Genomic DNA, 22,046 nt, shown 5'->3' on the forward strand with positions numbered 1-22,046 from the left:
ATGTTGTTAATCTTGTTCAGAAAGTCAGTTGTGTCTTGCAGGAAACTAGCAGTATTCACGACTAACGGTTTTAAATTTTTTTCTACAAAGCCTGAGATTTGTTCGGTGAGTGTATTCATACCTGTTATGATGGGTCTGCCTGGATTTCCTGGCTTATGGACTTTGGGCAGCATGTAGAAGTCCCTGATTTCTGGATGATCCGGAATCGCATTTATAAGTTCTGAATGTAGGTGGGCTAGAAGTGTTTTAATGAGACCTATTAATTGCTTTGTAAAGTCCTGAGTCGGATCATAATCCAGTTTTTTGTAGTAGATGGCATTTTCCAGCTGCCTCTGGCCTTCTTGTATGTATTTGTTTGTATCCATCACAACAACTGCTCCCTCTTTATCCACTGGTTTGATGGCGATGGCCTGATTATTGCGCAAAAAGTGTATAGCCCTTCGCTCTAGTGGTGAAAGATTGTACAGAATTTTCTTTTGCTGGGTGGATATCAGGGATGTAGCTCGCAATCTTTCACCACTAGAGCGAAGGGCTATACACGATTTGCGCAATAATCAGGCCATGGCCAAACAGGACAGAAGTTGCAAACAAGGATGAATTTGCACAGACATACCATCAAGGAACATAAAGAAGATGACCTCTGCACACCTGTAGGACACCATTTTGCACAACCAGGCCACACAATGGGAGACCTCAATATTTAAGTTCTTAAAGGAAATTTCAAATTCATCCAGGAAAGAAAAACGTTTGAACTAAGAATGATAATTCTATTTGACAGAAGAGATAACGGCCTTAATTTGGACATGGGATTCCTCACTCATTATCTAACAGTTTTATGACTATTAGCTGAAGCTTGACTCCCTCTGTGTGAGTGTAGTATCCCCCCCCCTCCCCCTTCGCTTTGGCTGTATCATATCTCTAGCCTCTCTTTTTTTTTTTCTTCATCTCTTCTAACATTCTGCTGAAACTTTGTGATTTGTACAGTACTGCTTGGACTTTGAAGAAGGGGACATACCCTCGAAAGCTTGTCCTCAAAATTGTATGTTAGTGCAAATAAAAAAAGTATCCCGGACTTTGTACTCATTTGTTAATGGTGATTTGAAAGAGAAAGCATATATGACACAGCCAGAATGATATGTGAAAAATGGAGAAGAGCATCTTAAGTGTAAGGTGCGGAAATCTCTTTATGGACTCAAGCAATCAGCTTGAGCATGGAATTTAAAAATAAAGTCTTGCTAGAAAAAAGATTCATACAAAGCAGAACTAACACTTGTCTATACTCTAAATGTATAGATTCTGAATATAAAGTATGTATATTATACTCTATGTGAATAACTTGTTGCTTACAAAAAGGAAGTTGCAAAGTTGACTGCAGTGCTTTACCAGCATTTTGAGGCTAAAGATCTTGGGGGTGTGACATATTACCTAGGAATTAACGTACAGAGTAAGAAGATGGCAGCTTCCTATTAATCAGAAATCTAATATTGAGGCAGTGCTTTAGCAGTTTGGCATGACTGAAGCCAATGAAGCACGTGTTTTTTATAGCAGAAATGAAAAAATATTGTTTTTATTTTAAATTTTCTGTCATTTTCCGTTTCTAAAATAAATAATAACAAATCCAGTGGTGATCAAATATCACCAAAAGAAAGTTCTAAGATTCATAAAAACATTCAAAAACCTCCAGGCAGACCTATTATTTCAGGCTGTGGAGGACTCAGAGAAAATGCCAGTACTCTTGTTGGCATTCACCTTAGACCATGTTTACGATCCTATACCAAAGATACAATCCATCTTTTACAACTTCTTGAAGATCTTGAGGTCCCAGCTAATACACTTTTGGTAGCTCTGGATGTCGAAGCTCTTTATAGCAGTATACCACACAAGAAAGGCTTGGACATCATTAGCTCATCCTACAGGAACGTAGTAATGACCATTTTGAATATAATGCTTTTGTATTATCACTTTTGGAATGTATCTTGAATAAGAACTTCTTCTCTTTTGATGGTTCTTATTTTCTTCAAGTTCAAGGTGTAGCCTTGGGAACTCGCTGTGCCCCCTCCTATGCCAACCTATACTTTGGTGGTTGGGAAAGGCAACTTTTTGCTGATGAATCTCTCTCAATTTACCTGTGCCACATCCTCTCATGGCACAGATACATTGATGATATTTTCATATTATGAGATGGGACTAAAGATCTTCTGGTTGCATTTCTTTTATCGAGAAATAACATCTTAGTACTAATGATTTTAATCTTTCTTTCACCATGACGTGATTCCCAATGCATTTCCTTCCTAGATGTTGAGATATTCATCAGTGAGGATCATACTTTGGGTTCTACTCTTTTTTGAAAAACCACGGCTGTTTTTTTTTAAAAACCATACTCCGTAGTGGATAACAGTGGACATCTGCACAGCCTGATTTAGATTGATACCTTATAGCCAATATTTACGGCTAAAACGTAATTGTTAAAATTTTGAAGATTTTAAACATGAGGCTAATGCTTTAAGATTGTGTTTACTGGTACGTGGATATTCCAACAAGATGCTTAAAAATGTTTATTCTCGGGGTAATAAACATCCACGTATAGATTTAATCTTTAAAGCCTCCAAACCTGAAGCTACTCCTAGTGCCACCACTATACTAGTTATGACTTACAACAATCAACAACAACCTATCGCCATATTGTCAGCAAATATTGGTATTTGCTGAAGGCAGATCCCAATGTAGCAACTTTTCTAGAGACATACCCTGAAATCACCTATCACAGAAACAGATCTATTAAAGATGAACTAGTTCAGAGTCATTTACACTTATAAAGGCACATATATCTGTGGTAATTGTGCCTATTACCAATATATGTCCCAGGGTCGTAATCATACCTTACCAAATAGAAACATCCATAGGGCATGACATTACACCAATTGCCAGACAGCAGGTGTGATCTACATGATGGTATGTACTGTACATGTGGGAGTTTTTATATTATCAAAACTAAACAATGTTTCTGGAAAAGGATCTATGACCATGTTTCTGCCATTCATTCAGGTGACATCTCTTCCTCTATAGGAAGGCATGGCACCTGGCACAGCCAGAGACCTGACCACACTGTGCTCTCATGCTTAGTGTGGTCATACGGGATTTCATACAGAGGAAGAAATACAAAGAGAACAGGATACGTTTTCATACAAGTACATGGTACCGCAGGCACATGTCAGGAATATGAAATGTTGAGTTTACATCTTCTTTAACAACTGCAATAGTCAAATAATTACTAGTATATACATGACAGGAAACCTAAAATGTTTGCTTTTTTCTCTGTTCTTTGAAGAAGTTCCAAAAGAAAGAAGGAACACATGTCTCTGCTTCCATTACAAGTACTGACCTGGAATCTAAAAAACAATCCCATGAACTTTCTATGCTTTTGGTTGAACCACAGTCAGACGTCCTACATTCTGGGTTTGGTTTATCAATACCTCCTGCTGAAGGATTTGGAATGAGTTCATATGAGTTACCTGGATCATCTCTGTTAGGAATAACTAAGGTACCACCCGCTAGAGATCTGATCACAGGGTACTCACTGGATGGACTTTTTGAACAGTCAGAAGCTTCAGTAAGTTTTTATATCCTATTAAATTATTTAAAGCTCAAGATTACAGTATTGCTGACAGGCAGGGAGAAGCAGTTTATGACAGAGGAGATCAATATGGTCTTTTCTGTCATGAAAATCCTGCCTGTCAGCCATTTTTTGTCTTCTAGGTTCAATTTCACTTTAAACCATGATTTTTTTTCTCTATATTAAATGTGTATTCTGTCTTTTTCATATGCATTGTTTTCCTTTGTGAGTATAGGGTGAATAAAATAGGTGCAGGGTTGGTAAATGAAAAAAGAAATACATTTTGTCCTTAAAAGGTTAGTAATAATTCTCACTAATTATGGACTATATCCTAGACCTGCCAGAAAGTGAAAGTCATTTTTAATTGCCAGTCTGCTTTTGGTGGATACCCAGGCCAGGGTGCCAGCTGTTGCAGGATCTCCAGTGTCCTGTTGTATATGAACTGCAGACTCAGCTGAAAATTTCCTAAAATGATAGCAGGAATTAATGTACACACATTGCAGTTGGGGAAGGGTGTATGTGATAAAAACATGTGGTTGAACTGGGTTTTTACTGCCCTCCAACTGCTTCCCCTTAAGCTGCAGAGGCAGTGGTTGGAGGTGTAAACATGCCATAGCCATAATGCTTTTCATTATGGAGCTACAAATATTACCCTCACTGTCACATTTGCCAGTCAGCACCGCCTGCCGAACACAACCAATTCAACTGAATGAGACCACACCCCAACCACCTCACATCTGCATGCAACAAATGCGGTTGCTGGGTAGTGGTGCCAGGCTTTAGTGGTTAAAACAGATGGTGAGGTGGTGATATAGAATATTCTTCTTTGCACACTTTCTCAACTCTCTCACTCCTTTCTCTTGTATGCAGCTCCTCAGATCTTTAAAGCCCCACTGTGCAGCTTCTGGGACCTTTCAGCCCTGTTTGTAGCTCCACAAGTTATCAATCTTATCATTATCTTATCCCTCTTGCTTGTGTGCAGCTTCTGCAATCTCGACCTATATCTGTAGATCTTGGGACATTCCAACTCTTTTCTTGTGTGCAGGTTCTATGAACTCTTGCTTCTCTCATAGAAACGTAAAAAAGTGACAAGGAAAAAGACCAAGTGGCCTATCAAGTCTGCCTTTTTTAATATATATATTTTGTTATTTATTATTTATTTTTTAATTGTTTGAAGCATGTTTGAAGCCACTTACTGTTGACTGACTACCTCTGCTGGAAGTCTATTCCAAGCATCAACTACCCTTTCAGTAAAATAATACTTTCTAAGATTCATTTTCAACTTTACTCCAGTTAGTTTGAAGGTCATGTCCCCATGTTCCTGAGCTTGGTTTCATATTAAAAACCTCTCCTTTGAGTTTGGGACCTCTTTAAAATGTGTGCTGCCCCAGTACTTTTAAAATACCTTTCACCAATCAAAGAATAGCAAAAGGTGGCTGACTCCTGACCTCAGACACCCCAACCCACCAAAATTATATAAATACTGTATGACTTTTCATAAGTCCATATCAAATGACACATTTATAATTCAAACCTCCAGTGGACACAAGGAATCCTGTATGTGAAGCACACATCTTAATGCACCCAAGTAATTATAGATATGTTCTGTTTCTAAGGGTGACATATTTACTCAATCAGTTACAACTGTCAAAAGTGGCCAATCGGGGAGGCATAAGCTCTTCCCACAGATTGAAGGTACTGTCTTCCAGTGATCAAGTGGGTTCTATCTTGGATCAAGCAATACTGACCTGGCCAGCACACACATGCACTGTAAGGCCACCCACACTTTAGCAATATGTGATGTCGGACAGGCCAACTGATCATGCCATGGGAACTCATTATGCTGGATCTTTTATCTGCCCAGCAAACTGTCAAAGAATGCAGAAGTACAAGGGATCTGTACCTCTTTGTCAGAATACACTAGCCATGGGGAGGCAAAATGAAATAGTGTACTATTAGAAAAGGGAAAAAAAGATGAAAGAAGGGGAAACAAGGACAAGGGAATGGGGGATACATCGCTGACCAACACAAAATGTGTCAAGGTACATCACAATCATCTCACAAAAATAGTGTATAATGGGATTTAGTGCTGCTCTGATCACAGTGTCAGTCAGCCCCCCTGCACCATCACCCAACCCATTATCCTACAATGTCAGCCAGGCCCCCTTAACTATGATCAAAAAAGGGGGGGATGTGAAAAGAGATTCACAAAAAAGCGGTTACATTATGAACAGAAAGCGATACTCAGAAATTACGCTTTATCACAAAGTTGCATGTATAGACATTTCAGGTAAATACCTCAGTTAGCCATCACCACAAGATGAGACAATACATCAAAGTATGACCTAAAATCGATTAAAAAAAGACGTCATGACCGATCATAGGTAATAAAGTGCTGTAGATATAATGACACATGGTCTAGTATATATGCAGCACTGAAACATAGGTTACACCACCATGTAGGGGGTGTTTCAAAAAATTGTACCATATGGCTGAGCATAAAAATGCAGTGATAATGCTGATAATAAGTACCAATAACAATGGACTCGGTAGCCCAGTATATAGCCTAAACAAGTAGGAAAAATTCTGATCAGAGAAATTATAATCAGTCTACCGACACAACCACTAACTGGGTGATAACCAGATCAGGTAGTAATTATGATAGGCATAATGAAGCAAAAATAGGTGGTGAGATTTCAGACAGCAACAGTCTTGTCCATAATACTTGATAAGATGAACTTAATAACCATGGTAATGTCACCATATAACTTCCACCATGTGTAGTAGAAATGGCAGGGCCCTGCCAATGTGTAAAGGGGTTCTTCACCGCCACATGCGGGCTAAATACCTCCTTTATAGTAATACAATGACGTAGAGTACAAGAGCATCCGTGCCTGGTAGTAAACTTAGGGTACTGTGCTCCTTTCAGATTATGTAACATGATGTCCCCATCCTGCAATAGATAAGTGACATTTAGGAAGTCAGTAAATTTGTCACTTTAAGTTGCAAGGCAATGGCGGCAATGTTCTGTGTTTCCTTTTGATTATGCTATATAGCACTCACCACCCGTGCCTTCGGTGATAATCTTGCAAAGTCTCTCTCATCAAGGTGACCACCCGTGGTCCCGGAGGCAGCCGTCACCATCGGGACTAGATGCAGGCAGGCTCCGCTTCCATCCTGGTACTCATTCAGCCTGGTGAACGCCGAATGCCGGCGTGTGTTACCACATCCCCTGCAGGACTACGTGTATAGCGCCAATGCGTCTGACCGGAAGTGACGTAACTGACGTGTGATGTCATACGCCTATGGGCGTATCTTACTCAGCTTTGTCAGGACCAATGGGATGCTTACCTCACATGTACTATTTATATTAGGCTTGTGACCGCCCATATGTGGAAATCAGCTGGTGGCAAATTAACTCATTGGGGAAAAGACCTACAATAATAAGGAACAAGGAAACTGGTCATAAAAAATAAATAAATGAACATGTTCAGATACCTGGCTCCACAGTGGGAAAAAGATGTTCTTGTATTTAGACAATATCACTAAAATTGGGCAGCACAGTGGCTAAATGATTAGCACTTCCGCCTGGTAGTACTAGGGTCGTTGGTTCAAATCCCAGCCATGGCACCTCCTGCTTGGAGTTTGCATGTTCTCCCTGTGCCTGCGTGGGTTTCCTCCGGGTACTCTGATTTCCTCCCACACTCCAAAGACATGCTGGTAGGTTAATTGGATCCTGTCTAATTGTCCCTAGTATGTGTATGTATGAATGTGAGTTAGGGACCTTAGATTGTACGCCCCTTGAGGGTTAGGGACTGATGTGAATGTATAATATATATGTAAAGCGCTGCGTAAATTGACGGCGCTATATAAGTACCTGGAATAAATAAATAATGGCGTTCTTAATGAATACTTTCATTCACCCAAAGTGAACAAAGAGCAGTATTACAGTACAACTCTCCATATTAGTTTATTTTTGCAAAAATACTTGGAGGTCAAGTTCAACATTTGACCCTTTAGGGAATAGAGTGTCAAGTTTATATATCAAGTGTTTTTCACGTTTTAAAAGCTCTCTATCAAAATCACCTCTTCTCTGAGGGAAATTAAGCACATAAATTCCTTTAACCTTAGTACCCTCTAATTTACCCCCATAGTATTTTGCATATTGTTGAGCTAAGTTACTCTCGGGATCATTCGATTTAATGTCTCTAAAGTGTTCACCTATTCGTACTTTAAGCTGCCTTTTAGTTTTACCAATGTACATTTTTTAACTATGACCCCACACTCTCAGACATCCCCTACTACACTCTCATCCAAACCTCCCTCCTGCACTGCACATGTAACCCCTCTTCCTTTACAACTCATTGATCCTGTTTCCGCAATGTTGTATCCCCACTTCTCTCAGAATTTCTCTCACCTGCAGCCTCCTTTTCTTACCACCCATCACACCTGCACCCCCCCCCCCCTTCTCTTACCATCCCCACACTTGCAGCCCCCTTCTCACATCACCCCCTTCTCTCATCAACCACCACATCACACCTACCTTTTTTTAGCACTCACCACATCTGCAGCTATATTTCTATCACCACTTACTGTGCCTGCAGCCCCTCTTTTGTTGTCATTCATTGTGCCTACACCCATCTTCCCTCAGCGCTTACCACACTTGCAGCCATCTTTCTTGCAGCACCCATTGTGTATGAACCCCCTTTTCTCAGGACACATAACACCTACAGTCTCCATTTTCTCACAATCCACCAGTCATCTACTTGTCCCTTCTTTCAGCACCCTGTGTACTTGCAACCCCCTTCTCTCCTCACCATCTATGCATTGTGGGAACTCGCTTCAAAGTGGTAGAGCTTCTTCAAAGCACACAGCAACTCGCTTCTTTTTTAAGGGCCTTTTTGCCCAATTTTATTTAAATGACAGTTCAATAACATAAGAGGTTCCCACGCAGGGGTATCCACCGTCACACAAACAACGATTCAGCCTCCTGGCTTATACTCAGCTTGCTGTCTGTCTCCTGCAGGCTTCTTCCCAAAATATGGCACTTGCACACCGCTGGCCTCTAGCACACAGCTAGTCTCTAGCAGCCCCTTGCTGCTTTTGGCTTCCACCTCTCCTAGGTGAAGCCCACCTGACTTCCAGGCAGTGACCTCCTGTCTTCCAAGTGGAGCCCTCCTGACTCCTATCTGCCGGGGTGGAGCCCTCCTGACTCCTATCTGCCGGGGTGGTGCCCAGAACTCTGAACCTGACTCTCTGAAAAGGCCTGCACACACCTGTGCAATCAGTCTCCTGGCCATTCCCAAAACCTGGTCCCAGGATTGGAGATTTCATCCCTCCCAGATCTCTTTGAAATCGCCAAGCTCCAAATCCCAAAACAGACCTTACAAACAAAGGAGGAAAGTGAAAAGCCACTTTCCTCCGTATCAAACACTTACCCTGGAGCCCCTCAACCTGCCTAGTTGAGAATCCTGGGTGACAGATCGTCACATTGTCACAGCATGCACACCCCTTCTCTAACCCCCCAGCATGCCTTCACTCCCTCTTCCACAACTGCATGCAAAAGGTGCCTGCATACACCCACCTGCTCTTTCACCATTGTGATTGTACGATGCCCCCTGTTCTCACAAAGACACCACCACCTGCTCCCAAAATCCTCTCATCCACATCATCCACCCCATCACCCCACTCTCAATACCACATCTGCACACTGTGCCTCTATGACAACAGCAACTGTACATGCTTCTCACTGCCCTCACTCCATGCCTGCACATGTCACCCCATCCCCACTCTCATGTGCCCTCACTACCACCACCATACCTGTGGGCCCATCTCTCATCTCATGCCTGCCCAAAGTGACACCCCCCCCCAACACTGCACCTGCATACCCTTCTCACTACCATAGCTGCTCCTTCACCACTGCACCTGTACCTCCTCTCTTACCAACCCTATAACTGCTAAAAGCACACCTTTTACCCCTTTATACCTAATGCCCCTGAACGTAATACTCCCCCATGTTCTCATCACCTCACGCATTTCTGTGTAGGCTGGGAATGGCTGCCATTTCTGTTAGATATTTCCATCTTTCAGGCCACATTGCAATTGGCATACTACAACTAGAATTCAGCCATTACCTCACTTCTCCTCTTTACCAGGTATACCAAGTGCACTAAAGTAAGTTGGACCTCAGTTCCAACCACCCCAAGTACCTATGGTGTGCCAGGTTAGTGTATAGTACTTCCTGGATGGTACCCTTTAAGTGCCTTCATTTTACAGTGTTTCTATCTGCTGAATGATTGCAACGTGACTTATAGTACTGTAAGGACTTGTTGTTCTGCAACCTTTTTACACAGAAGTAAATGTTTGCATGCATCAATAGCAATCTTAAATTTGATGCCTCCCTCTGAGACATCTGCTGTGTGAAGCCAGAGCTACCCACTTCTGCACCTTCATAGATCCCTGTCACTTTTCTAGGGGTCTTCTTGCCAACATGGCTATTGAGGGTTTTGTTTCACAAATGGTCTGGGCACGGTCACAGCCTGCACACAAAACATATGAATGCCACAACGCATGATCTGGAGGCTGGTTTGAATATAAGTTCACCTCACACTTTGAATGAGGATGTAGAAGCATCAACTACCCTTGCCCATGAGGAGTCCCAGCTTTGGTTAGTGCAGTCCATGAGGCACTTATATTATCAATTTCTCACAACCAGTGAGGGGAATTAGTATGGTGTTCAGCATGCACACACACACCTAAAGTGTTCTCCTAAAGCTCCTTCTTTTATGAGGTCCTCTACTTGAGGTGGAAGGCTTATAAGCAAATCCTTTGCTCTGCTGAAGTGCTTCTCAGTCAATTTTCTCTTCACAGAGGACTTTAGTAAATGAATGACTTTGCTTTTGGTTGAGTTTCCTGTTTACAATCTGAATAAAGCATCTGTTCCTTTGGAAGAATCCCTCGATTTTAATGACCCTACAGTCAGGAAACAAGAGTTGGCCAAGCCGCATACATTTTTCCCCCACTTGTATCTCATGAAGAGTGGCAAGATCTTTTGTTGTTTGCCAATTCCACCACATTTCAGATATTTTGAGTTAAGAGATGGTAACCAAAATCTACAAATAGTTAAAATCTACACCCGAACACTTATTTCCCTTCAACCTAAATCTGCCACCCCAATGATTGGGGGATCTTCTGCTGGCCATTTTGGGAACTTTAGACCAGGTGGTAATTTTTGTGATTTTTTTTTTCAGCAGAGCAATTTCATGGTTTTTATTCAAACCTTTTCACTGATCAAGAAGGTATAGGTTTGGCCTATCTCGGACCTGAAGATGCTCATATATTAGCATACAAAAACACACACCTCCATGAGCTACTTTTCCCCAGTCACAAGAGAATCATTGTAAATGTTTTGGTCTTCAACTTGGACTAGATTCAGCCCCAAGGGTGTTCACAAAAGTGTTTTGCTCTTTTATACCTAAGGGGAATAGCAGAGATGGGTACCTGGTCAGCCTGATACTCCTGTTGTTGTCTTAGAACCACATTACATTGCACTCATTGAAGATTTCGGATTGCTACTGAATCTGAGGAAGTCTTTTTTTCTTACCTCTGTGCATATGCATTGCGTGGGCCCAAGTCTAGACATCAGGAAGGAGAGTTTTTGTCCCTAAGGAAAAAACTCTGGGAGTTAAAGAACCATTTTAGATTACTTTGGATTATCATAGGTCCTCCTTCATTGCTGCATGACGGTGCTGAGGCTTATTGTAGCCTTCTGCGGGGCAGTCCCCTTTGCACTTAACCATTGCTGGGGATAGGCTATCCTAGAGAAATTGTACAGGTTGCCATTGCTAGGGAAATATCTCAAAATGAGTATCCCTGCACTAGAGGGTATTGTCCTGTCTGATACCATTTGATTATGTGTTTAAGAAAAGTAGAACCAATTTGCATATATTAATATGTAATTTGTCTAATTTGTTTAGGCACGTAGTCCTAAAGTATATATAAAGTAAAAAAAACAAAACGTTTGTTTCCATTTTTGGATTTTAACTTATTTTTAGTCCCATTGCAAAAATAGTTTTTAGTATCTGTTCAATATTAAATCACCACAGTATGCCAGTGTAATGTATTTTTTTTATTTTATTTATGTTGCCAGTGTGGTTCACTTTTGTGGGCCTGGGCTTCAGCAGTCATTATTTTGTTGGTGCCTACTCTTTATAGGTACTACATGTCCCACATCTTTAGTGAATGATGGTGTGTTCCTGAATGAATGATAGAAAAATTTGTACGTAAAAAAATAATAATTTCTGTGAGTTCAGTGAGAAACACAGTAAATGTCCAGCTGCCTATGTGCAGTGTGGGGCTGAAGGCAGCCAATCAGTGTGTAGTGTGGGGCTGTAGGGGGCCAATCAGTGTGCGGTGTGCAACAGTGGGATGGTGTCAGAGGATGCTTGACCAGGGGCTTTTCTGTTCTCTGAATCTATCAGGTTGCTGTGTGAAGAATGGGTGCTGCTCTCATACTCCTGCTGCTATGTGGGCTCACTATGTACTGTATCTCGTTCCCCGCAATTCCCCTTTTCACTGTCCTGTCTTCCTCTTCATCACCCCTTCCATGCCTTGGTGCCCTTTTCAGTACCCTGTCCCTTTCTTCACCCCCATCTCCCTTTTTACTGCTCCATCCCCTTCTTCACCCCCCTGTCCCATTCCTTTCCCCACCTTCTTCCTCATGACCACCCTGCCCTCCTCTTCTCTTCCCCATCTTCCTCTCCAACACACCGTCCTCCTCTTCACTGCCCTGTCCTCTTCACCACCCTGTCCTCTTCTCCCCTGCTCCATCCCCTTCTTCACCGCCCCATTCCCTTCTTCGGTCCCCTCCCCTTCTTCTCCGCACCTACAAAAACATAAACCCATCAGCAGTTACAAAAGGTGTCACAGAACTCAGCAGAATGATCAATTGCAAATTGTGCTTAAAATGTTTGCAGTGTAATTGGTGTTTATCACTGCATTTTCCGCAAAGGTTGTTGGGTTGGTGCACAGACAGACAAAAAGTTGTAGCTAGCTCAACAAATACATAAATACTGTAACTTTACTAATGAACAATACAGTTTTTGGCAATCTTTCTGCAATTATGATAAATATTCCTGTATATACAGTATTTTAAAAGTAAATTGTACAATAGGTTAACAATATGCCTCTTGTTGAACACCATTTTTTTAAATGAATGCCCCACTCCCCAATTAAAGTAATTCTCTGCCTACAATTGCTTGTTGCACACAGAAGAAAAAGTGTCCCTGGAGTTTTCTTTTAAACGTTGGCAACATTATACTAAAGGGTAACTAAATTCAAACACTTTAAAGCCTAACTCCACATTTTATTTCCCTTTAAATAATTTGTCTGGGTCAATGTGGCACAAATCAATAATTTACTGCACCAACAGATGTAATTGGTGGGCGAGCTGTAGTCTCAGCTACATACAGTATACACTGCTGTGTTATTGGAGTAGGATCAAGACTTCCCTTCCCACTCCCGGAAGAAAATAGAGCTGAGCTGTCCCTTACTCATCCATTCACTGGAGGCTTTGTATTCTATGAATGAATAAAAAGTTTCTAAAGTACAAAAGCACAGAGGGGGACTCTATTCATACTGTAGAGTACTATGTTAAAACCACTTCAATTTACTTGAGCAAATATACTTACAGAGTGACAAAAAACAATTGCATCACAAAAGCAGTAAGCACTGCCAGATCTCTGACCGGCATGTGTGATGATGTCATGTGTCCAGCTTTCATTCTAACGATCTTCAGGGTTTGTAGGCTGACACGAGACATCACACAGAAAACATATATACCGTTCCGGAAGGAGATACTGTACCAGTAAAAATTATCTATATCAAAACAGCGCAAAAACTATGCCAAAATGAATCTAAAAAACTAAAACTGAAACAAATTCGTGCAATAATACATATTGCACAAAACCACATATTCCATGTTGCAATGTACATCATTTAAGAATGAGTCCGCCTTTTAATAGTCAGAAATCCTTTAACCACATGGATCAACAGAAAAAAAAAGTTAAAAATATTATTAGAAAATCTTAAAATATCCTCTGATGTTTATGGTCAAACACTCAGCACGCTTTCAGAACAATTCCCTTTCTTAATTCCATTTTCCACCTGCATTGCATAGCTGACCTAAGGATTGTGTGGGTTTGTCCAATTATTAGGGCACTGTACACTACAAAGCTTAAGCTACATGATAGTATATATGACCGTATTACTACTTTAATAGATCATACTGGCAAATGCTTTACAAAACTGTTGTTGTTTGAGACCACTGCGTGGATCCATGATGTCGCTCTACTTCATGGATGTTGTATTCTTTAATGTCTACGCATATTATACTTATGTACATCTTAACGTGATGTGCCAATAAAGCTCTTTTGGTACCAGAAATTTTTTTTTAAAAAAAGTGCAGTATCTCCTTCTGTCAGGGCTGGGCTTCTGCTATTTAACCAGCAGCTCTTTTCTTTCAGTGCTCAGAAGCTGCTCAGCTGTCTGTTAATTACCAGCCACTCATTGTCTCCACAGTGACTCACCTGGATACCATTACCTGCCTCATTAGTCCAGCCTACAGCCAGCCCTTTTTGCTATTTTAGCAGCTTAGCTTATTTCCTCCTTGCCCTTGCGTGGTCTATGATCTCCAATGTGGTCCTGCCTGTGTTCCTGTCTATAGCTCGGTCTGGTTGACTTCTCTTCCAATTCCTGTTCCTGTTTTTTGCTCCTGGCTGCGCTGACTTCTGGTTTCCTTACCCGGGTTGTCTGATTACCCATTCTGGCATCCAAACCCTGGCTTCTGTTTTTGCCTATGTTCCTGAACTGTGTTATTTTTGCTATTTCATTAAAGGTGTGATTTTAACTGCACTTTCTGTCTCCACCTGGTTTATGGTTCTTGACATTAATCAAGGGCCATGAATTCAGAAGATGCAGGCAATTCACCTAGTCATAATATTTTTTCCAGATTGGATGAGCAGGACCACTGCTTGGATTAGTTTGCCATAGCATTTCAAATGCTCCTGATTAGAACTGCTCATCTGGATCCTCCTACCCCGGCTTCTCTGGTACAACTAGTGTTGCAAGCCATACCTGCTGCTGCTTCTATCTCGGTTCAGGCAGCCACCTCTGATACTATCACTGTAAGAGGTACAAACTCCACGCTGACCGCCGATGACTATTTGCGCGCTCCTACCAAGCTGAGGAGAGTGTCTGGCTGTCTTCCCGTAACCTACAACTCTGTGTTCCCTCACTAAAACTGGTGCCTCGGTATATTGGGCCCTTCCACATACTCTGTAGGGTTAACCCAGTGGCATACGTATTCAATATTCCTTCCAACATGCACATTTCCAATGTATTCCATGTTTCCTTATTAAAACCTTTAGTGTGTAACCTCTGTACCACGCCCTCACCCAGTTCAGGTTGACAACCATGAGAAATAGGAGTTACAACCTATCATTGACTCCCATAGGTTAATTTTTGCTAATGTTTCACTAATATGTTTTCAAATAGGTCCACTGGGTCTCCCGATCATTCTCCTGATATTACTTCCTCGCCAGAGGGGAGAAAATTTGTCAATTCCAATCAATCTTAAAGCAGAGAGATCTTTATTGTGACATAGCGAATACAAGACAAACTATGTCCCTTAAAGCCCTTTTTGATATTGGTTGTGATATTCACCTGTTCCTGTGCTTTGATATTCACCTGTTCTGACCCCAGTGCCCACGTGGTCCGCACCAACTTATTGGAGACCACATGTAACTCCTCTACTATAAAAGAATACTACACATAACCAACAGAGTCTTTTTTTTTTTTTAAATACCTATTTTTTCTGTGTCAATAATTTGTATTGGATGTTTTAGAAAGTGCAATTATCAAACAAGGATTACGATATCACATTAGCCTATTATCGAACTGCAGTACAAGAAACATCTGCAATTCTACATTGATGGTAAAGAGTAGGCACATATAACTTCAAAACCTTTTTGTAGCCCACACTAAAACGGGTGACAACCATCCTTCCAACCGAAGGTGGGTAGCAAGAGTGTGAACTCCTCATCAAAAAGCCACATATCGTAAGGGAGTCCAGCCTACCAAAAAGTATGGGTAGCATAAAAGGGGATATATTTAGCTTCAAAAGGTACATCCTCCCATGAAAGGAGGTTGAGAAGAACTCCGAAACAGATAGGGAGCCCTTTGAAACATAACATAGTTATGGCAAAAAAGAAAGAAAAGTAATGAAAAAGAAAAAGAAAGAGGAATAAAGGGGAAGAGGACAAGGGGTGGATTAGAGCTGTGCCAGGGATGATCCCCCACCCATGAGGTGGAGCCCCCAATGATAGCTGCAAGCCAGTTAGAGTGATCACAAAGTCAATTTGATCCCCCCCCCCACCCCAAATAGTTAAAAATCCAGGGTTTCCATATTTTTAGAAATTTCTCAACATTGTCGTGCAGGATAGCAGCTAGTTTTGTTGTTGACCAAATACTATGACATGCTTATTTTGATTGGTGCGATGGTTGGGACCCCGATTTCCATTTTCTAGCAAAGGTTTGCTTGGCAGCCATAAAAATAAAATATATCAACTTGAATGGATTGGCAGTGCATGAATCGGGTTTAGGATTAAGCAATGCCTCATAATGATTTTTGGAGATGCTGTTTCCTAAGTCCATATAAATCAATAGGTACACCCTCATCTGGAATCTTTTGATCTGCGGGCAGTCCCACCACACATGCACCAAAGTGTCAGATAAACCAAGATGCCTTGGTAAATTTAGCTAACCATCTACCACCGCAGTAAGAGAGGACCTGTAAAAAAGAGGAGTTGATCGACTCATGTGTCCCATATTTGGGATCATTGGTATAATATATATTTATTTTATATCCATGAGTTGCTACCACTGCAGAAACAAATGCTTAAACAATATAATCATCAAGTAAAAATATTTATATTGCAGGAAGCTGAAAAGTTTGCTTTCTCTATATATTGTAGGACTCACCAATACCGATTCCACAGGGGCTACAATTGTTTCCAAGATTATCAAGCTTTGGATTAGCCAATAGACCTGCCAGTTCACAAGCAATGTCTGGAGCACTCAGAGAAGCAAGTGAACATAAAGAGACACCACCTGTGTTTGGAAGCTCACCAGCCTTTGGCTCAGTGGCAAGTACTGGTGTACCAAATGAATTGAATTCAGCTTTATCTTTTAGAGGTATACAGCTGAGTGACCCACTAGGGCAAACAGCAACAGAAGGTTTTCAGAGTCCTAGAAGTCAGCAGAAGAGTTGAAGCTGTTATAGCTGCAAAGGGTGGGCCAACTCAATATTGAACTGCAAGGACTAAGACTAGGATGCCACTAAAGTTCATGCACGTGTAAAGGCAGGCATCCAAATACTTTTGACAATATAGTGTATTTTTAGCAAACTTTGTGCCTTAAAACAGGGATATTTCTCATACAGGTATAGTCACATATAGGACACAAATAGTACAATACATGTTCAAGCCATCTAACTGTGTCAAAATAATCCCTCTCTGACCAGTCCCAACTCTACTCTGCAAACTAGCAAACATTTATGCAGCTACAGGCATCATCCTGCTATCAATTTTTTCAGCTGATGATAGGATTTCTTGTAGAAGTGATTTGAGTGGCCATACAGCCACTTAATCACTTCTACAGGTGGCGGAAGGGGGTGCCCTCCCCCTGCCACCTTTCCTGGGCTTACCCATGCCATCGGGGAGCACCAACCGGTGGCATATTAAAGAGCTGAGCAAACCGTTGGCGCTATATAAATCCTGTATAATAATAATAATAATATCCAGCACTGAACAGAGAGAGAGATTAACTGATGTTGTTCCTCCCTCTCTGTGAAGTCAGAAACTGGAAGTGACAAGGATTTCACTTCCACATGTCCCTTCTCCCCCATCACAGATTTATTCGTATTTGTTTATTTAACCACTTCCTATCCGGACACTTCTACCCCCTTCTTGTCCAGGGCAATTTTCAGCTTTCAGCGCTATCACACTTTGAATGACAATTGCGCGGTCATGCAACACTGTACCCATATGAATTTTTTAGCTTTTTTAGACAGATAAAGCTTTATTTTGGTGGTATTTATTCACCACTGGGGTTTTTATTTTTTTCGCTATGTAAATTAAAAAGTCCAAAAATTTTGAAAAAAGTGTTTTTCTTATATAATTTTGCAATTAAATATTATTTCATCATAAATCTTGGCCACAATTTATTCCGTTATAATTTTAGTAAAAACAAAATAACCCAAATTAGTTTATAACCAAAAATTATAAATTTTAAACATTTTTTTACATTTTTTTTTTTTTTTTAAATATTATTTATTTATTTATTTATTTTACATACTGTCACCCTAGCAGTACAGTGTCACCAAGGTGACACTGTACTATTGTGGGGGGTGCTGAAGATTTTTTTTTTTTTTTTACATTTTACACCCATAAAGGATGTAAAAGCAATCATTTCTCCTTCTCTCTAGCTGCATTCCTGCAGCCATTGAGAACTACTGAGTGAGCTGTGATTAGTCACAGCATGTCACATGGTACAAGGCTGTTGTGAATAGCCTTGTACCATGTGACCTCTGTGATCATTCACAGATTTCACACGTAGGTGTCCGTTTATGAACCAGCGGTAATAGATTGCTGCTCAGTTCTCCAGCATTCTTGGAGAACACAGTTCTCCTGTGAATTCCTTTTATGAAGCAGTTCTCCGAACAAAGGGAGAACGGTCTCCAAACGCTGGAGAACGGTCTACAAATGCTGGAAAAAGGCCGATTTTTTCTATAATCTCGTGAGATTTCAGGTATAGATCAGTTTACTAAGCAGAGGTAAATTATCGCTGCTTAGTTTGCGTTCCCTCTGATTCTCCAGCTCTGGGCTGGAGAATCTGGAGGGAGAACACAGATCTCCAGAGAAGGGCTGAACATGTTCTCAGCTGATCTCCTGAGTGTCATAAACTGTGAATGACCAGAGAATAGCTGCGATCCTCAGAATCGCAGCTATTTTCTGTGTCATAAACGGACACCGTAGTAAGCAATGATGTCACAAGTGACATTTTGCTTACTACTCTGCATGTGATCACTGATTGACTAATCAGTGATCACATGATAGGGACCTCGCACGGAGGTCCCGTCCGACGATCGGTGTTTCACTGTGTCCGGAGGACACAGCAGGCACCGGATCGCGGTGCTGCGCGCTCCCACGGAGCACGCACAAGCAGGGGGCCGGGAAAGCCATTTATAAATGGCCACCCGACCCTGCACTGCCACCGTCTGGCCGTTTATATACAACATCTAATGTACGTATTCATTGTGGAATAGTGATTTCATGTTTTGCATTACACTGTGTACTGAGAGCTTGCCCTTGAAATGCGTTTTTGGCTCTGAGGAAGAGGGCTTGCCCTTGAAATGCATAAGCCACCGTGGATTCCCAAACAGTGTCTCTTTGGCGTTTGCATTTATCTGGGACCTACCCACCATTGTGATAGTGTACAGTTATTTCCATATCACTGTAACAACAATTCTGTTGGTGAATATATATGTGTTTATCCACTTTTAAATAAACTCCCTTGGGATAATGCACTAGGCCGGTGCGCCCTCTTTTCTTTGTTTCTTTGCAGTTGGTCCCTTGACTACCCCAGCCAGTTGAGGGCAATAAGGTCCCATAGATCCTTTGGCTATTTCTTTGAGAGAACATACAAAAGGACTGTCCTGTGTCCTCCACACTCATGTGCAGGAGATTTTTAACTTGTATATGGCTATTGTCTACTCCTTTGTTTTTTGTATTTTTTCTGTTCCATGGCTGAATTTAAGTGGAACTGCACTGCATCTGAGCACCACAAACCAAAAATGCTGTTTAACTCCTTGTTAATATTCAAAGTAAACTCACCCATCCATCCATGTTTCCATGCTTTGTTTTGCTTAGAAATCATTTTGAAAAACACCCCTGGTATTTCTGGATGTGGCCATCTTGAGTAAGGGCAGATGATTCATGTAGCATTTACTGTCTGGAATCCATCTGCCCTTAGCTCAAGCATTGGCTGAGTTGAGAACCCTCCCCTCCTGAAGACTGCTGAGATGCATGACATCATTTGCCTAGGCATGGAAACCAGGAAGTAACTGGAGAAATGTAAAAACAAAGTTTAAAAAAAGTAAATATGATATAGTTTCCTATCCATTTACCAATGCTTGCAGCATAAGGGTTAAAAAATAGTCCATGTGGATTTAGAGAATGAAGTTCCACTTTAATAAGTTGCAGGATAGTTGTAGCAGCAATTATACTTATTATGAAAGCTACTGTCCTGAAACACAACAGCAACCTCCCAAGGAATTTTTCTACAACCTGGTGCTATCACTGCCTGTGTCCTTCTGGTTCACACCAATTTCTCTTGCACTAATTTTTTCCGCACTGAAACATACTGCCCTCTGCAGATACATGCGGATGTCATCCATTTTTAATGGCACCCCCATGCATTCAGCAAATGCGGGTGCATTCCTAGTCACCAAAATGCATGGTACTACATCACCATGCTGTTTTGTGCAGTGCTATTTTAAAAATTGTGCCTGCAGTGCTTTGGAAACCCATTGAAATAAATGGGCTACTCTAAATGCACGGAAACTAGCACAAATTATGCACACTCGGGAAGAGGACAAGGGGTGGATTGGAGCTGTGCCAGGGATGATCCCCCATCCATGAAGTGGACCCCCCAATGATAGCTGCAAACCAGTTAGAGTGATCACAAAGTCAATTTGATCCCCCCCAAAATTAATTGAAAATCCAGGGGTGCCATAATTTTAGAAATTTTCTCAACATTGTCATACAGGATAGCAGCTAGTTTTATTGTTGATCAAATACTATGGTATGCTTAATTTGATCGGTGCGATAGTTGGGACCCTGATTTCCATTTTCTAGCAAAGATTTGCTTGGCAGCCATAAAAATAAAATATATCAACTTGAATGGATTGGCAGTGCATGAATCAGGTTTAAGATTAAGCAATGCCTCATAATGATTTTTTGAGATGCGGTTTCCTAAGTCCATATAAATCAATAGGTACACCCTCATCTGGAATCTTTGAACTGCGGGCAGTCCCACCACACATGCACCAAAGTGTCAGCTAATCCACAGCCCCAAAAATAACGATCAGAGGTGCCTTGGTAAATTTAGCTAACCTGGATAGTACCATCTACCACCGCAGTAAGAGGTAACCTGTGAAAAAGAGGAGTTGATCGACCCATGTGTCTCATATTTGGAATCATTGGTATAATATATATTTATTTTATATCCACGCGTTGCTACCACTGCAGAAACAAATGCTTAAGCAATATAATCATCAAGTAAAAATGTTTATATTGCAGGAAGCTGAAAAGTTTGTTTTCTCTATATACTGTAGGACTCACCAATACCAGTTCCACAGGGGCTACAATTGTTTCCACGATTATCAAGCTTTGGTTTAGCCAATAGACCTGCCAGTTCACAAGCAATGTCTGGAGCACTCAGAGAAGCAAGTGAACATAAAGAGACACCATCTGTGTTTGGAAGCTCAGCACCCTTTGGTTTAGTGGCAAGTACTGGTGTATTAAATGAATTGAGTTCAGCTTTATCTTTTAGAGGTATACAGCTGAGTGACCCACTAGAGCAAACAGCAACAGAAGGTTTTCAGAGTCCTAGAAGTTTTCAACAGTCACGGAGATCTTACACTTTTGCGAAAGAGACTGCATCATGTACTGTAAGTTTATTTGTCTGCAAATGTTGTATACAATAAATTACTTTTTCCATATTAGAACAAACAGTGTCTATGTAAGTTGACCTAATTTTTATAACATGTGTATGTAATACATGTGTATCTGGTGACATATTTGTGTTGTGTCATAGCCTAGCTATGTGCTGGACTGCATGTCCTCCATGTCTGCAGCCACATTTTGATCCATCTATGGCCAGCTTTAGTTGCAAACAGATAGGAGCAGAGATGAGAGCTGAATTCAGGAGCAGCCCATAATTTGAAGGGTTTTGCCAGAGCTCTACATCCCAAGCAAACCTCTAGCTTCTACCTAGATACCTACACTGCCTACTCTTCACTATAGCAGGGGTCGCCAAACCTTCTAAACAAAGTGCCAGTTTACTGTCCTTCATGCTTTGAGGGGGCTGGATCGTGGCCAATGTAAACAGAAAATGCCCTTGCATCAATGAGAGTAAACAATACCATTATAGAAATATCATTGGTATTAGTGGGAGGACTATTACCCCAGTGTTGGTATCAGTGGGAGGAATAGTGCCCTATGGGTTGGATAAATGCAAGCAATGGGCCACAGTTTGGAGACCGCTGCACTATGGGGTTCTCAAAACTAACTATAGTAACATCTAGAGGCCAATT

The 22,046-nt window shown here is 41.2% G+C and overlaps 1 protein-coding gene across 8 annotated transcripts in view; it reads left to right on the forward strand.

Moving 5' to 3' along the window:
• The window catches only part of PARP4 (poly(ADP-ribose) polymerase family member 4), a 346,684-nt gene that overhangs the window by 262,932 nt on the left and 61,706 nt on the right, over window positions 1-22,046 (forward strand). For 3 of the 8 annotated variants that reach the window (XR_016309539.1, XM_089666213.1, XM_089666216.1), the window contains 3 exons: window positions 3,329-3,610; window positions 16,645-16,815; window positions 21,066-21,401. Coding sequence is in view for 7 of the 8 variants with exons in the window: in XM_089666213.1 (XP_089522339.1) it covers window positions 3,329-3,610; window positions 16,645-16,815; window positions 21,066-21,401 (789 nt within the window). In the remaining variant the exon portion in view is untranslated. The remainder of the gene's footprint in view (window positions 1-3,328; window positions 3,611-16,644; window positions 16,816-21,065; window positions 21,402-22,046) is intronic. The other 5 variants (XM_089666218.1, XM_089666219.1, XM_089666220.1 and 2 more) reach the window with 3 other exon arrangements.

This window comes from Staurois parvus, unplaced genomic scaffold (genome assembly GCF_062004578.1).
Source record: "Staurois parvus isolate SC_StPar_1 unplaced genomic scaffold, SC_StPar_1.0 ptg000050l, whole genome shotgun sequence".
NCBI classification, from domain to species: domain Eukaryota; kingdom Metazoa; phylum Chordata; class Amphibia; order Anura; family Ranidae; genus Staurois; species Staurois parvus.